General features: G+C 40.3%; 1 protein-coding gene and 1 pseudogene across 2 annotated transcripts in view; both read left to right on the top strand.

Moving 5' to 3' along the window:
• The window catches only part of FAM120C (family with sequence similarity 120 member C), a 106726-nt gene that overhangs the window by 37554 nt on the left and 52262 nt on the right, over positions 1 to 16910 (top strand). For both annotated transcript variants that reach the window (XM_004443213.3, XM_087427044.1), the window contains exons 5-9: positions 10754 to 10859; positions 11465 to 11541; positions 11972 to 12252; positions 13060 to 13333; positions 13979 to 14150. In XM_004443213.3, the coding sequence (XP_004443270.2) occupies positions 10754 to 10859; positions 11465 to 11541; positions 11972 to 12252; positions 13060 to 13333; positions 13979 to 14150 (910 nt within the window). The remainder of the gene's footprint in view (positions 1 to 10753; positions 10860 to 11464; positions 11542 to 11971; positions 12253 to 13059; positions 13334 to 13978; positions 14151 to 16910) is intronic.
• LOC101398242 (NHP2-like protein 1 pseudogene) lies at positions 14848 to 15389 on the top strand (annotated as a pseudogene).

The following is a 16910-nucleotide window of genomic DNA, read 5'->3' as shown; positions in this document are numbered from 1 at the left end:
ATTGCCCCTCTTTGTCTCTCATTACCTGTTTTATCTTGAAGTCTACTTTGTCTGATATAAGTATGGCAACACCTGCTTTCTTTTGTTTGCCATTAGCTTGGAGTATCATCTTCCATCCCTTCACTCTGAGCCTATGTTTGTATTTAGAGCTGAGATGTGTTTCCTGGAGGCAGCATACTGTTGGGTCTTGCTTTTTAATCCATCCCGCCACTCTGTGTCTTTTGATTGGAGAATTCAATTCATTTACATTTAAAGTGATTATTGATATATAAGGGCTTAATGTTGCTATTTTTTCACTCATTTTCCATTTCTTTTTCATTTCCTTTGTTTCTCGTCCCCTGTGTTTTGGACTACCAATTCAGTTTGGTATTTCTGTATCATGATTCTTTTAGTTTTCTCTCTCTTTTATTTTGTGAGGAGATCAGCCCTGTGCTAACATCTGCCAATCCTCCTCTTTTTTTGCTGAGGAAGATTGGCCCTGAGCTAACATCCATGCCCATCTTCCTCCACTTTGTATGGGACGCCGCCACAGCATGGCTTGCCAAGCAGTGAGTTGGTGCACGCCTGGGATCTGAACCAGCGAACCCCAGGCCACCGCAGCAGAGCGCATGGACTTAACCTCTTGCACCACCGGGCTGTCCCCTTTTAGTTTTCTCTTTATTTATCATCTGTGCCTCTGTTCTGATTATTTGGTTAGTGATTACTGTGTGGTTTGTATAAAAAGTCTCATGGATGAGATAGTCCATTTTCTGATGACCTCTTATTTCCTTAGGCTAAGTTGATTCCTTCCCTTTCCTCTTCCCCTTCCAAGTTATTATTGTGACAACTTATTCCATCTTGTGTTGTGAGTGTGTGTTTAAAGTGACGAGCTTATATTTATTTTGGTGTTTTCCTTCTCTTAATCTTTGATTTTTATAATTAAGTGTTTGCTAACCTATTGTGATAGAGAACTGCAATTTTTCTCATTTTGTCTACCTGTTTTTCTCCTTGTTCAAAGCTTTGTATCCCCTTTTTCTTTTTTTTTTTTTCAGGCATGAGGCCCTTCTTGAGCATTTCTTGTAGTGGGGGTCTTGGGGCAATGAACTCCCGTAGCTTTTATTTCTCTGGGAAGGTCATTATTTCTCCATCATATCTGAAGGTTATCTTCACTGGGTAGAGTATGCTTGGCTGAAAGTTTTTGTGTTTCAGAATTTTGAATATATCATCCCAGTCTCTCCTAGCCTATAAAGTTTCTGTCGAGAAATCTGCTGAGAGCCTGATGGGAATTCCTTTATGTTGCTTATTTTTTTGTCTAGCTGCCCTTAAAATTTTTTCTTTGTCATTGACTTTTGCCAGCTTTACTACTAGATGCCTTGGAGAGAGGGTCTTTTCATGTTGATATATTTAGGAGATCTGTTGACCTTCTTTGCTGGTATTTTCAGCTCCTTCCCCAGATTTGGGAAGTTCTCAGCTCTTATTTCCTTGAACAAGCTCTCTGTTCCTTTTTCCCTCTCTTCTCCCTCAGGAGTACCTATAATCCTCATGTTGCGTTTCCTAATTGAGTCAGATATTTCTCATAGAATTTCTTCATTTCTTTTTAGTCTTAGTTCTCTCTCCTCCTCTATCTAGATCATTACTGCCTTCCTATCCTCAATAATGCTAATTCTTTCCTCTATATTGTCAGCTCTGTTCTTTAAAGATTCCAGATTTTCCTTTATCTCCTCCATTGTGTTTTTCATCTCCAACATTTCTGATTTTTTTTTTATAGTTTCAGTCTCTTTTGTGAAGAAATTCCTGATTTCATTGAATTGTCTATCTATATTTTCTTGTAATTCATTGGGCTATTTTATGATAGCTATTTCAAATTCTCTGTTGTTTAGGTTATAAATTTCTATACCTTCAGGATTGATTTCTGGGTGCTTGTCATTTTCCTTCTGGTCTGGAGATTTAATATATTTTTGCATTGTGCCTGCGGATGTTGGCTTATTTTTCCTCATCCTAAGTATATCTGGTCACAGTTTCCACCTACTGGCACTTGGTGGGGGTCAAGAGCTGTGTATTCTGAGCCCACTGCGACCCATGGGCGCTCTGGCCAACCGGTTGTGCTGAAGTGCCAGACGTGTAGGGGGAGGGCCTCTCTCTTTCACCTGCCCGATCCCGGGGGCTTCGCGTTCTTCCCTCACTATGTGCTCTCCTGGGGTGCTCAGATGTTGATGGCATTCCCGCCATCAATTCACAGCGTGTGAATTTCCCACAGGCTGTGAGAGAACTTGGAGAGTGATGGTTTTCCCACAGACGGCCGCCCCTTACCCTCTCTCTCTGGGAGCCATGCAGACCTAGAGTCGTTGATTGAATGAGGAGGGGGAGGATTTCTCCTTACCTCTCCCCACTTCCTCTGGGGGGTTCCAACACTTTCACCTTCAGATATACCGCTGTGTGGGTCTCTCAAACGTTTATTTGTTGTGTGAGTATGCTTTGTTGGTGTGCGAATATCCTTTTAGTTGTATCTCAGGTGGAGAGAGTCTAAAGGGGAAAGCTCACTCCACCGTGATGCTGACATCACCGTGATGCTGACATCACTCCCAATGAGTTTTTTTAAGCTTTATAGTTATTGTATTTTTAAGTTCTAAAATTTCCATTTTGTTCTTCTTGATGTATTATATTTCTTTGCTGAGACTTTCTATCTTCCATTTGTTCCAAATGTGTTCCCCTTACGTTCAAGCATTTTTAGAAAGCTGCTTTAAAGTCTTTGCCAGATATTTCCAATGTGTGTCATCTCAGCATTGGCATCTATTGATTGAATTTTTCCATGCAAGTTAGGATTTTACTGGTTCTGCCAAGGGCAAGTAATTTTGGATTTTATCTTGGACATTTTGAATATTATGAGATTTTTTATCTTGTTTCAATATAATGGGGAATGTTGATAGTTTTAAGAGGCAGTTGACCCATTTAGGTTCAGACCACAGTTCTCACCATCCTGTGGGCTGTGGTTTTAGTGTCAGTGCAATTTTCAAAGCTTTTGCAAACCTGTTTAGTCCCATGTGTATGCCACCCAGTGGCCAGTGTGGGACTTCGGTGGTGGTCTGTCTCTTCAGTTCTCAGTCTCTAGTTTAGTGTTCAGGGCTGTTTAGTGTCAGATCGGTACATGTGCAGCTCAGGGTGAGCCCACGAGTTCTTAAACAACTTTATGGTGTTGCTTCTTGAGCTGCTCTCTCTCTGTAATCTCTTCAGTACTTCCCTGTTCATTGGGCCACCCATTTTCAGTGTCAGGGGCCAAGTAGCAGGAGGACAGAGAGAGAGAGAGAAAAAGCATCGGAGGCTCACGCCACCCTCTTGAAAGCACTGCTCCTCTGATTGGAGAGGAGGGTTCCTGGCATTCAGAGTTTTAATATCCTGCTATTCCCCCACTGCCACTGCTGTCACCACAGGTTTGCTTCAGGCTGGCACACCTGAGAACAGAAAAAAGAAAAAGAAAGAAAATGAGGATTTCTGTAAACTTTTTTGAGTTTTCAGAGACCCCTGTCTCACTCTTCAAGCCAGAATAGAGTAGAGTCTTCTCTGGAACTCTCTCTGTCCACATTAATGGATGCTTCCAGGTTTCAGGCTGCATTATGTCCACACCAGGGCATGCTGGAGGAAACAGAAAGCTAAACTCAACCTTGGTTCAGTGGTATTTGAATTCTGGTCTTCTTCCCCAATCCTCCTGCTACTGTTGATTTTTCAGAGTCCTCAAATAGCTGCTCCTGGTTTTTAAAACTACTTTCAGTGGGAACAAGCTAGAGTGTGCTTATTCCATCTTATCCAGGATGGAAACCTCTCTATAGACATTTTTTTTAATGAATAAAGAATGAAATCAGTGTTTGGTTTTGGGGGCATAATTTTTCTTAACAAAATGTTTTGATAGCACAATCCAACATCCATTACTTCACATTTAACTTGCTAGCATAATCATAGAGTTGTTTTTTATAAAAAGTATTGTATTTTATAAAATTGTATTTTATAAAAAGTATTGTTGTATTTTCATTTTCATTTGTCTCCAGGTACTTTTTGATTTCTCCTTTGATTTCTTCATTGACCCAGTCGTTGTTCAGTAGCATTTTGTTTAATCTCCACATATTTGTGGCTTTTCTGATTTTCTTCCTATAGTTGATTTGTAGTTTCATACTGTTGTGGTCAGAAAAGATTCTTGGTATTATTTTAAACTTCTTAAATTTATTTAGACTTGTTTTGTGGCCCAATATGTGTTCAATCCTGGAGAATGAAAAGAATGTGTATTCTTCGGTTTTTGGATGGAATTCTCTGTATATATCTACTAGGTCCATCTGTTCTAGTGTGTCATTTAAGGCCAGTGTTTCCTTATTGATCTTCTGTTTGGATGATCTATCCATTGGTGTAAGTGGAGTGTTAAAGTCCCCTACTATTATTGTGTTACTGTCTATTTCTCTTTTTATGTCTGTTAATAATTGCTTTATACATTTAGGTGCACCTACATTGGGTGCGTAGATATTCACAGGTGTTATATCCTCTTGTTGGATTATTCCCTTGATCATTATGTAATGCCCTTCTTTTCTCTTTTTACAGTTTTTGTTTTAAAGTCTATTTTGTCTGATATGAGTACTGCTACCCCAGCTTTCTTTTCATTGTCATTTGCATGGAGTATCTTTTTCCATCCCTTCACTTTCAGTTTGTGAGTGTCTTTAGGTCTGAAGTGTGTCTCTTCTATGCAGCATATATATGGGTCTTGTTGTTTTATCCAATCAGCCACCCTATTCCTTTTAATTGGAGCATTTAGTCCATTGACATTTAAAGTAACTATTGATGATTATCTACTTACTGCCATTTTTTAAACTTTTTATTTTCTCAGTGTTTTAGTAGTCCTTCTCTCTTCCTTTCTCCTTCTATTCAGAATCGATGGTCTCTTTAGTTTGACCTCTGTCTGAAAGCTCTACTCTTTAACTCCCCTCTTCCCTCAATTTTTGTTTTTGATATCATATCTAACCTCTTTTTTGTGCATTTGTATCCATTACCCTCTTATCATGGAAATAGACAATTTTTCCTCTTTGTGGTCTTCTCCTTTCCCCTTAAATCAGTCCCTTTAACATTTCTTGTAGCACTGGTTTCTTGGTGACAAACTCCTTTAATTTTTGCTTGTCTGGGAAACTTTTGATCTCTCCTTCCATTTTGAATGATAACCTTGCCGGGTAGAGTATTCTTGGTTGTAAGTTTTTTCCTTTTAGCGCTTTAAATATTTCGTGCCACTCTCTTCTAGCCTGTAAGCTTTCTGCTGAGAAGTCAGCTGAGAGGCTTATGGGGTTTCCTTTGTATGTAACTTGTCTTTCTCTTGCGGCTTTTAGGATTCTGTATCTTTAATTCTGGAGATTTTGATTATGATGTGTCTTGGTGTGGGCCTCTTTGGGTTTATCTTGTTTGGTGCTCTCTGTGCTTCCTGTACCTGGATGTCTGTTTCCTTCCTTAGGTTAGGAAAATTTTCATCTATTATTTCTTCAAATAGATTCTCTGCCCCTTTGTCTCGTTCTTCTCCTTCCAGGACACCTATAACACGGATGTTAGTGCGCTTGATGTTGTCCCAGAGGTCCCTTAGACTGTCTTCACTCTTTTTAATTCTTTTTTCTTTTACCTTTTTAGTTTGGGTGATTTCTTCTCGTCTTTCGTCCAGCTCGCAGATCTGTTCTTCTGTATCCTCTACTCTGCTTTTGAGTGAGTCCCTCTAGTGAATTTTTCATTTCCAGTATTGTATTCTTCATTTCTGATTGGTTCTTTTTTATATCTCTCATTTCTTTGTTGACATTCTCACTGAGTTCATCTATTCTTCTCCCCAGATCAGTGAGCATCCTTAACACTCTTAGTTTGAACTCTCTGTCGGGTAGGTTGCTCATTTCTGTTTCACTTCCTTCCTTTACTGTGGTTTTATCCTGTTCCCTTACTTGGAATGTATTCCTTTGCCTCCTCATTTTGCCTCTTTCCCTGTGTTGTGTCTGTGTATTAGGTAGGTCAGCTATGTTTCCTGCTCTTGGATAGGTGACCTTATATACATGATGCCTTAGGAGGCCTTCAGTGTGCTTCCCTCAGTTCTCAGTGTTCCAGGGGTAACCCCTATGTGGGCTACGTCTGTCCTTCTGTTGTGGCATGTTTGTTCTCCCTGTAGGCACCCAGGGAGGCTGAGTTGTGCTCCTGGCCAGCTTTTGTAATGCTCATCTGCTTGTAGTTGTGGGCCCTTCAGTCTCTTTATCGGGTGTGGGGAGTCCCAGCACAGTTGGCTGCAAGTTCTAACACTACATTTGTGTTTCAGTATTTCTTTTAAGTGAGTAGGCCCCCAGCGTGGCAGGTTGTTAGGCTCAGGGGCTTCCAAATGCTATAAGCCTCCAGCCTTTAGGTCTCTTGTCCGCTCTCTGAAGATTGCAGCTGGTTGGGGCTGGTTTCAGGCATGGGAGCACCCAATTGTTTCAGGCTTTGGAAGGTGGGGCCAATCCCCTATGTGGGTCTTTGAGAAGCACACGTCTTCTGCAGCTGACAAGCCCTGCCACCCACAGGTCCACACACACAGTCAACACAGTCCTGCGCTGTGTGCGTGCTCCGACCTCCTGAAGTGGACCCAGTCTCTCCACGGCGGGAGCCCCACACACTCCACCACTCCCCACACTTGCCACCTGCTACTTATGCACGCCCTGCCCCACTGAAGTGGGCATAGTTGCCAGGCTGCAGAGAATCCAGCCACCAATCTATGCAGGCCCACAAGTTGCCTGAGGCTTGTTGTTGGGTGGGGCCTGTCTCTAGGGTGGGCTGCCTGCCCTGGCTGAGCTGGATTAAATCGGTGCTCTAGGGGCTGGGGCAGACCCTTGGCTAGCAGGCCCCAGGGAGAACTCCCATTGTGTCTGTGTCAGCACGCCCACACCAGGCCACAACAATGGCCGCCGCCAATGTCACAGTCCCTGGAGAGGTCTCCCCTCTCACTGCAGTGCGCTCAGAGCCTGTCAGGTGAGTCTCTTTTCACCAAAGCACTGTGCACCATTCTTTCTGGTGATTTTAGGTTGCTTTCTCAAATGGGTGAGTTTGCAAGTGGGCCCTTTAAGAGTTGATTTTAATTTCTTTGTGCACCAGCTTTTCTGGGGGTACTCCCCAATGTTTTAGTAGCAGGCAAAGTCAGATATTATGCCACTCATCTCGATTTTGCTGGGTCCACAAAGTGCCTACAGCGTGAGCGCTCCCCGTCTCAGGGCCCCACTCCTCCAGGGAGGGCTCCGTACCTTTGGGCAGTCCCCAGGTGTCCCTGAGGCACTCGGCTTGTGAAGGCGGTGCTTTTCCTCTCCAGAAGGGAGTTTCTGCCTCTTCCACCTCAATTATGATTTTCCTTTGTTGCAGGAGTTCCTCTTATCCAGTTTTCAGTTCTCTCCCGTGTGTAATTTTTCCATGAGTAGTTGTAAATTGGCTGTGTCCGCGGGAGGAGGTGAGTTCAGAGTCTGCTTACGCCACGATTTTTACTTCTCCCCCCCCCCCGAGTGATGAATATTTTTAATGTTATAGCTTTTGCTTCCCTTTGTAGCTTCATGAATTTTGCAACTTGGATAATAACTATTCTTAATAACAAGGATCTCCCCTTTCACTAAAAAAAAAGACCAAAAAAAAAAAATAGAGACTTTGCTCCTAATTCCACCTTATGGAATAAGAAACAATGTTTCTTAGTCTCCTTTTTATGTGCGTTTTGATGTGGCAATCATCTCAATGTAAAAATTTTTAACCTGCTTTTTTCACTTAACATTATGTCTTAAACCATTTTTCATTGTTGCTGTATACTTTTTATAAACAGCGTTTTTGACAGTTGTAGAATTATGAGGAGAGTTCTTCTAAACAAACATATAAAAACTGCTAGGTAATAGTGTCAAAGTGTGGAGTTCTACTCTGCTGCCTGTGGGCTCTGTGGAGCTATAAAAGAAAAGAGTAGGACTTTATCAATTACAATCACATGTCAAATACTGAATGAACTTCTACAGACAAGGTCCCATGCTAGACACTAGGATATAAATGTGAATAAACCATTCTTTGTCCTCACAGAACTTGAGGTTAAATGAGGAGACCGAAGCAAATAAATAAGTACAACAAGGAAAAAACACAGTACAGTTTTCATAGAAGTGGTGCCCCTTGAGGGAAGAGTAAATGTTTCCCTGTCAGGTCTTAGAACAGAGTGGTACATTGAAGGAAGTATACATAATTCAGTATCTCAGGGGATTGGGTCATAGATCTATTCTCACTGACGTTGAATAGTTTACAAGATATTGTTAAGTGCAAAAAAGAAGTTGAAAAACAATGTGAGGATATGATTCCATTTATGTGAAAAAAGCAAAACCATATTGGTGTGCATACATATGTGTATATAAACACAGCAAAAGTTATGACAAGACATATACCAAACTGGTAACAGAAGTCACTACTGGGGAGGAGAGTGGGTGCAGAGATGGAGATATTAAGGAAGATTCCGTGTATGACTTGTATCTTTTAGGAGATTGTTTTCAATTATTATGTGTGTTATTAAATATAATAAGGAAATAATAATGAATACATAAATAATGGAACCTTGATACACTGGAATGTTATTCAACCCTGTAGATACCATTCTGTAAGTCAGTAATTTGCAAAAATTCTTTAGATTTGGAACCCTTTTTTCAAACAATTATAATTAAGTCCAATTTTTTGAGAAAGCAGACTGCTTTTGTTTCTAAGTGAGGCTGGAGTACCTGGAGATCTTGATTTCTGTGTTTGTGTGCCTGCACGCATGTAAATAAAGAGATCTGGAATGCTTTATAGATCCTGGAGTGTTAACAATTACATACTCTGAGAGATAAGATTATAAATGTTTTAAATTTTCCTGTTTTTGATGATGCATTTTAATTTTTCTCTAAGAAACAAGTATTTGTTATAGTTAGGAGATGATTTTTTTGGTAGAAAATACTTAACATTGGGGCTATATGGTGAATTGGGCAATCTCATGCATTGATGATGAGAATATAACTTGAGACATCTGTTTTGGAAAGAGATTTAGTATCATGTGTCAAGAGTCTATGAAAATGAACATATCCTTTGACCTAGTAATTCTACTTCTAAAAATATGTCCTATGAAAGGACCCAATAATGTTACGGAAAAATATGCTTATCAGGGGCCAGCCCAGTGGCATAGTGGTTAAGATTGCACCGTCCGCTTCAGTGGCCCAGGGTTCACGGCTTCGGATCCTGGGTGTGGACCTACACACCGCTCATCAAGCCACGCTGTGGCAGCATCCCACATACAAAATAGAGGAAGATTGGCACAGAGGTTAGCTCAAGGCCAATCTTCCTCACCAAAAAAAAAAACATATATATATATATATGCTTATCAGAGCATTATTTATAATGAGAAATTAGAAATGACTTTAATATCTTATATTCCATTTGATGAAATATTATGAAGGTCATAAAATTATATTCAAGAGAATTTAAAAATTACATTGGAAAAGGCTTGATAAGGAAAAGCCCCTTCTCGGTCAACCCCAGCCTCACAGAGGTAAATACTATTTTTACTTCTGTTGCAATAGATAAGTTTTGCTTCTGCTTGAACTTTATATGTACTCTTTTGTGTCTCTCTTCTTTCACTGAGTATAATGTCTTTGAGATTTATCCATATTGTTGCATGTATTAGTCAGTACTTTGTTCTTTTTTTGTTACTATAATATACCACAATTTATCCATTCTTCTATTGACGTACATTTGAGTTATTTCCAGTTTGAAGCTATTATGAATAAAGCTGTTGTTGGCGTTCTTGTCCATACCTTTTGGTGGACATATGTACTCATTTCTCCTGGGTAAATATTAGGAGTAGGCTTGCTGTGCCATATGGTAAATATGTGTTTAACTTTATAGGAAGTTGCCAAACTGTTTTCCAAACTGTACCAATAAACATTTCCATCAGCAATGTACTGGAATTCCAGTTGCTCCACATCCTTGCCAGTGCTTGATATTTATAATCTTCAATTTTAACCATTCTGGTGGATATATAGTGATGTCACATTGTGGTTTTTGTATATGTTTAAGTGCTTTTGGTTTTAACGTTCATACCTTTTGAACCAATAATTCCACTTTTGGGACATTTTCCTAAGAACATAATCTGAAATCCAGCAAAAACTTATATGTACCTATGTGTTCTTTGCTGCATAACTTATAATAGCCAAATGTGAGAAATAACCTAAATGTTGGGTATTAGGGAAATATATAATTTATGATACATTTATAATGATAAAATGTACAGGCATTCAAAATTATCTTATAATAAAAGGATATGAAATTATACATAGAATGTGGTATCAACTATAGAAAAATATGTGTATTAAAATAGACCAGCAATATTTCACCAAAAAAAAAGGTTTATTTTAAAAAATACTGGAAGGAAATACACGAAAATATCTTTGGGTGGTGGTACTATGTAATTTTTTTCTCCCATCCTTATGTATGTTTTCTAATGATCATGTGACCATTTTAGAATAGCATAAAATGTAAGTAAACTTTATTTATTTATTTTTAAACTCAATTTTTTTCTAAGTATTCCAGATTTTACGTTTTTTAATGCTTTCTCCCTATGTAATCTTTTCTATAACATGAAAAATTGCTCTCTTGAGTTTCTTTAAATATTTGATTTCTGCTACTGCTTTGACTCTCAAATTATAAATTGTGTGAAAAAAACACTCTCATCTTGTTTCTTCTTCTGAACATCTGATGTTCCAACATCCAGTCCAGGACAGAAGATAAAATAGAGAGATTCAAGAAAGCAGTTGAATACTATTCAATCACAACCAAACTCTCTTCGCTGCCAGTAGTGGGTCCCTCTTCCTTTCTAGGTAAGTCTTCCATGTGTCCCCGAGCTGTGTCCATAGGGGAAACTAAGTTAGTCCCTCAGGAACTCCTGGGCCAGAATGGAATCACTTGTTTGTACTGCACTCTCCTAGAGGTCATTCCTGTTTGGTAGACCTTCTCCTTTTGGTTTCCAAGTAGTAAGAGTGAGAGTGACATGAGATAGGGTCCTGATTTCTCGAATTTATAGATGGTGTCCAATGCCATTTCCTTAGATTGGGCTTCTTTTTTTTTTAATTTTTTGTTTTTAGATTGGGCTTCTTTTGATGCTAACCTCCATTGTGGCCTGGTATATGTAAAATGGCCCTGTCTTCGGGGTCAGGCCTGAGTTTGAATTCCACCTCTGCTGCTTACTAGCTGTGTGATCTTGGCAGGTCACATTTGCATGAAATGTCACTCATGATACCTACTATATAGGGTTGTTATCAGATGAAATAATTTATATAAGGTTCCCAGCATGGCACATAGTTGCTGTTCAATAAATTGTAACTTATTTATTAATAATAATTTTTCGTGTGATATGGGGTTAGCAGAATCTAACATGGTAGAATTATTAGGATTGCCTAAGTATAGCCCTTTCTCTTGGCTTCAGGTTTTCGGAATAATCGGCTTGGAAATCCTCCCCTTCCACGAAATCAGATGGGCACTATCTCTGCTGGAAAGCCTATGGTAATATATTTTAAGAGGCCTGAGACCATTTGTTAGCACTAGATCCAGATTGCTTCCTGATTTTTGTAATATGAGTTAAGGAGTTAGGGTGATTCAGTGTTATCAGAATGTCAAGGCTATATATACCTATGTCACATTCTCAACTTGAGGCTGGCAGACTATGTAAAGAAAACATCCAAATCAGTAACCACTAGGGCATTGTGAAGATAGATTAGCTAATGTCAAAGAATGATTCTAGGAGACGTGAATTGATCCATTGTCCTGCCTCTGGAGGATTCTGTCCATACATCACTGTTAGAATTATTTCTTGTTATTCTCAGTAGGTTCTTTGTATCGCAACAATCCCTGCTACTGCATCATCCACTATGAGGGAACAATCTTGGAGCCTGGTAAAATGTTAAATAGCTTTTCTGTCTGTTTTATTCTTTAGTTTTCTCACCACGTGCCCCAGAAAATGAAATATCCACCACCATTCCCAGTGGGACCCAACTCCTCTCTTCTCTTCTCCTCCCATGCTTTGGGGGAATCCCATGCTTTTTCTGAGGATCCCATGCTGCAGGACAGCCCCTTTGCCAATTGGGCTGTCTCTTATGACTCCTCTGCATCCCAATTTCCCAATTACCTGACTTCCAAAGCCTCACCTCCTTTGGGACCAGACTCTTCCCACTCCTCTTCCTCTGATGGTGATGAACCAAATGGAGCCAGCTCTGAGTAAGTATCTGTTTAGGCACCCAAGGGAACAGATTTTTGAAGCATCTGTATTCTTCTGCTGGTAACCTGCGTAGGGGTGTGGGGAAGTGTATGTTTCTGGCTTTTCTCTGTGTCTCTTTGCTTTTAAGCAAAGTAGGAAAATTCTCTCTATGCTTGGCCAATTCATGGTCATTTTGACCTTGTATAGGTGGTAATTTTCAGATACCCAGGCCACTGAGGTAAAAGGAAGCATAGCAGCTGGTTAGGGAAGCCCTGGTATGGGTGTGCTATATATCATTGCTGTCATTTCTCAATTTGTGAGGGGGGTAGATTGAATGTAAAAACAAATGAAAACAATTTATAGAGTTGAAGTATTAGAACAGTTGAGAAGTAACTAAGTAACTTTGTAACTATCGCTTAGTAACTAAGACAGGGTTCTTAGAGGATTAAAACAGTGGGATTTTGTACTAGCTCATTTGTTCTTAGATTATTCTTCCAAGCAGATTGTTCCTGGGAAACAGAGCTGCTTTGAGGTTTCAATTGTAATTATGTTCTTAGAACATAAGCAGGGTCTAAATATGGCCTCTTACAAGGTGTAAAGGATTCAGAATAGTTCCCACGACTTTTGATCTCCTTGATTTGTGTCAGATGAAAGAAGCCAGGAGGGCAGTGATGGCCACTGAGAGGAAAATCAGGTCCAGTGCTAACCCAGTGTCCTGACTTCCAGGACGTTTGTAAGATTCCTTGGCATCAGAACAGACATCTTGAGTTGGAATATCTTTATCAACCTCCTTTCTCTCTTCTGCACTGTCTTCCTAAATTTTTTAGTCACATCACAGAAACACTTCAGCAGCAGCCTGGATGGGAGGATCCAAATGGTGACAGAGGGTCCTGGGTACAGCCCATTGATGCTGGAGTTTCAGATGCCAGCCTGGGTGATGGTGAGCCCCACATCCCATCTCTGCTATCTATGTCTACGAGGAACCACATGGACATCACCATTCCACCCTTACCTCCAGTAGCTCCAGAAGTCTTGCGGGTTGCCGAACATAGACACCGAAGGGGTCTTATGTACCCGTATATCTACCACATCCTCACTAAGGTGAGAAAGCACATTAATACCTCCCTGCTCTTAACACTATACTTCACACTTCCTAGAACTGTAAGTTACCAGAGAAAGTTCTGATCATTGGTGTCTGAAGGGAGATAGGAGGAATCCAAGTGTACTGGGGTCTTTCATTGTATTAAGGGCCTCAAGTGAGGCGAGACCAGCAGGAGATGGGACTGTGCTGTAAATGAGGCTCCAAGAAGAGAAGTGTAATTGTGAGATTTCAAAGAAGATAATGCACCAAGTTGGTGGACTCTGGTCTAGGGATGGACACAATCTAAGAAGAGACTTTATGCCCTTGTTCTTTACCTCCTCCTCTGCTTCTCCAGAGCTATTCCTCTTCTCCAGTGTTACCATACAAATCCATCCCCAGCAAAATGTCTAAGATAGACTTTCCCCATTTAGTCAGCTATAGTCAGTCATAGCAGAGACTTTAAACATAAAACATAGCTTTTAAGCTAGCTATGGTCAGCTGAGCTTGTTACAGCTTCTTTTTAGTCTGAAACTCTGTCTAAATACAAGTAGAAAATTTAGCAACTAGGCTACAAAGGCTACAGTTCATTACTGGTTCTTCTCAGCTCAATTCCAAACCTTGAGGTAACTCATTTTCTCTTTTCCCCTGGACCATTTTCTTGTTAGGGTGAGATTAAGATCCCTGTATGTATTGAGGATGAGTGTAACATGGAGCTGCCTCCAGCTGCTCTCCTGTTCCGGTCAGCTCGTCAATATGTATACGGGGTCCTTTTCAGTCTGGCAGAGACACAGCGGAAAATGGAACGCCTGGCCATACGACGGCGGCTGCCTGTGGAAGGTGAGTTAGTTCTGGCTTTGACAGTTCTCTCATAGGTTGACATAGAGCAAAAATGTCTGTGTAAACACATCATACTTCTGGCTATGGGGCAGTCTTTGAGAAAATGCATAATTCACCAGAATACATATTGGTATGGGAAATGCATTAACTTAAGCCCCAATTCTTTAATCATTAAGCATTCAGAGTGATTACTACTTATAAGAACCATGCTGGACTTTGGAATGTAGAAGTGTATCTGACACAGTCTCTCCTCCTCAGTAAGGTTTTGTTTTGGAATTTGATCCTGTAGGTAGTTGGAGCCATTGAGATGTTTTAAGCTGCAGGGCGACATGGTCAAATTAGTGTGTTCAAAAGAACCCTTCTGGATTTCTGGTTCTTGGAAGATGGAGTAAATATACTTTTCCCTATTCCTCCTGCTAAATGCAACTAAAAGCCCAGGATATTATATATAAAAGAAACACAAGACACTCTAGAACGTGAAGAGAAGGCAAACTAGCTAAGGACCTTGGGATCCAAGGAATGACACAGTGGTGAGTTAGTTCCCTGGGTTTTCTTTTTGCTTCATATATCCCAGACTGGGTGCGGGACAAGCTGGCAGCCCAGAAACGCGAACAGGTGCAGACCAATAAAAGCCCCAAGAGGCCAAGGCAAGCGCTCATGTTCTGACCTCGTCTGTGCTCTGAAGGTGGCGAGACCGCGGAACTACAGCCATGACTGAAGCTGATGTAAATCCAAAGGCCTACTCCCTCGCAGACACCCACCTCACCGAGAAACTATTGGACCTTGTTCAGCAATCGTGTAACTACAAGCAACTTGAGAAGGGAGCTGATGAGGCTACCAAAACCCTCAACAGAGGCATCTCTGAGTTCATTGTGATGGCTGCAGAAGCCAAGCCCCTGGAGATCATCCTGCACCTACTGCTGCTGTGTGAAGACAGGAATGTCTCCTATGTGTATGTGTGCTCCAAGCAGGCCCTGGGTTGGGCCTGTGGGGTCTCCAGGCCTGTCATTGCCTGTTCTGTCACCATCAAAGAAGGCTCACAGCTGAAGCAGCAGATCCAATCAATTCAGCAGTCCATTGAAAGGCTCTTAGTCTAAACTGGTGGCCTTTGCCACACCCTCCCTGTTGACTCCTCCCCCAGAGGTTGTGTATCATATTGTCTGTGTTACCATGTAGTATTTCCAGCTACTTTCTATTTATAAAATATTTCAGTACTAAAAAAAAAAAAACCTAAGAAAAGTCTCCTCTCTCTAGCCAAAGGACCCAAAAGGAACAACCTAGCAAGCAGAAAATTTTTATATAATAACCACTCTACTCCAGCCAAACATCACAGAAAAACTGTAGCCCACCTACACCCCCACCCACAAAGGCTGAGTGAAGAGCCTGGACTTCTATTCTTGCCAGACTGTAACATGGTGTCCCACCTACTCCTTCTGGGGAGGTGTCAGACAATGCCAAGTGAGGAGCCAGGACTTCCCCTCCCACTTGGCAGTAATGAGACAGTATTTGCCTTCACCCACCAGAGTGGTGTCAGAAAAGACCTGCTAAAACACAAGATTTACATAAGATCCAGAATCTTTTAAAATAATACCCAAAGTGTCTAAGTTTCAACTGAAAATCCCCCATTATACCAAGAACCAGAAAGATTTCAAACTGAGATCTCAAACTTCCTGAGGAAAGAAGATCAATAGATGCCGACATTAAGATGGCACAGATGTTTGAATTACCTAACAAGGATTTTAAAGCAGTCATCATAAAAATTCTTTGACAAACAATTCTGAACATGCTTGATACAAATTAACAATAGAAAGTCTTAGTAAAGAAATAGAGGAAATAAAGAAGAACAAATGGAAATTAAGAACTAAAAAACACAACGACTGAAATAAAATACTCAATAGATGGGTTAAACAGCAAATTGGAGACAATAGAGGAAATAATCAGTGAACTTGGAGACAGAACAATATAAATTACCCAATCTGAATAACACAGAGAAAATAGACTGAAAAAATGAACAGGAACCAGTGGAAATATAACAAAAGATCTAATATTTGTATAATCAGAGTCCCAGAAGGAGAGGAGAAAGAAGGTGGGAATACAAAAGTATTCAAAGAAATAATGGCTGAGATAATTCTCAAATTTGGCAAAAAACATAAGCCCACAGGTTCAAGAAGCTGAGTGAATTATAAACAGTATAAACCCAAGGAAATATGTGCCAAGATACATCATGGTAAAACCTTTGAAAGCTAAAGACAGAAAAATTATTGAAAGCAGCCAGAGAGAAACAACACTTTACCTATAGGGGAAAAATAATACAAATAACAGCTAATCTCTCATCAGAAGCCATGGAGTCCAGAAGGAAGTAGCACAGTATTTTCAAGGGCTGAAAGAAAAGAATTGACAACTCAGCATTCTATATCAAACAAAAATATCCTCCAGGAATGAAGAGGAAATCAAGACATTCTCAGATGAAGGAAAACTAGGATAATTTTTCACAAGCAGACCTACACTAAAAGAATAGCTAAAGGTAGTTCTCTACACAGAAAGGAAATGATAAAAGGAGGAATCTTGGAACATCATGAAGGGAGAAAGAACAAAAATATTGATACATACAATAGATTTTCTTTCTTCTCTTGAGTTTTCTAAATTATGTCACAGTTGAAGCAAAAACTGTGACACTGTTTAATGTGGTTCTCAATGTCTGTAGAGAGAATATTTAAGATGGTTGTAAATGGGGGCAGGTAAAAGGATGTAACAAAGGAC

Source organism: Ceratotherium simum, chromosome X, assembly GCF_057802395.1.
Source record: "Ceratotherium simum simum isolate JZ-2026a chromosome X, ASM5780239v1, whole genome shotgun sequence".
In the NCBI taxonomy this organism is placed as follows: domain Eukaryota; kingdom Metazoa; phylum Chordata; class Mammalia; order Perissodactyla; family Rhinocerotidae; genus Ceratotherium; species Ceratotherium simum.
Note: the sequence above shows the minus strand (reverse complement) of the source record. Positions and strands in the feature narration are given on the sequence as shown.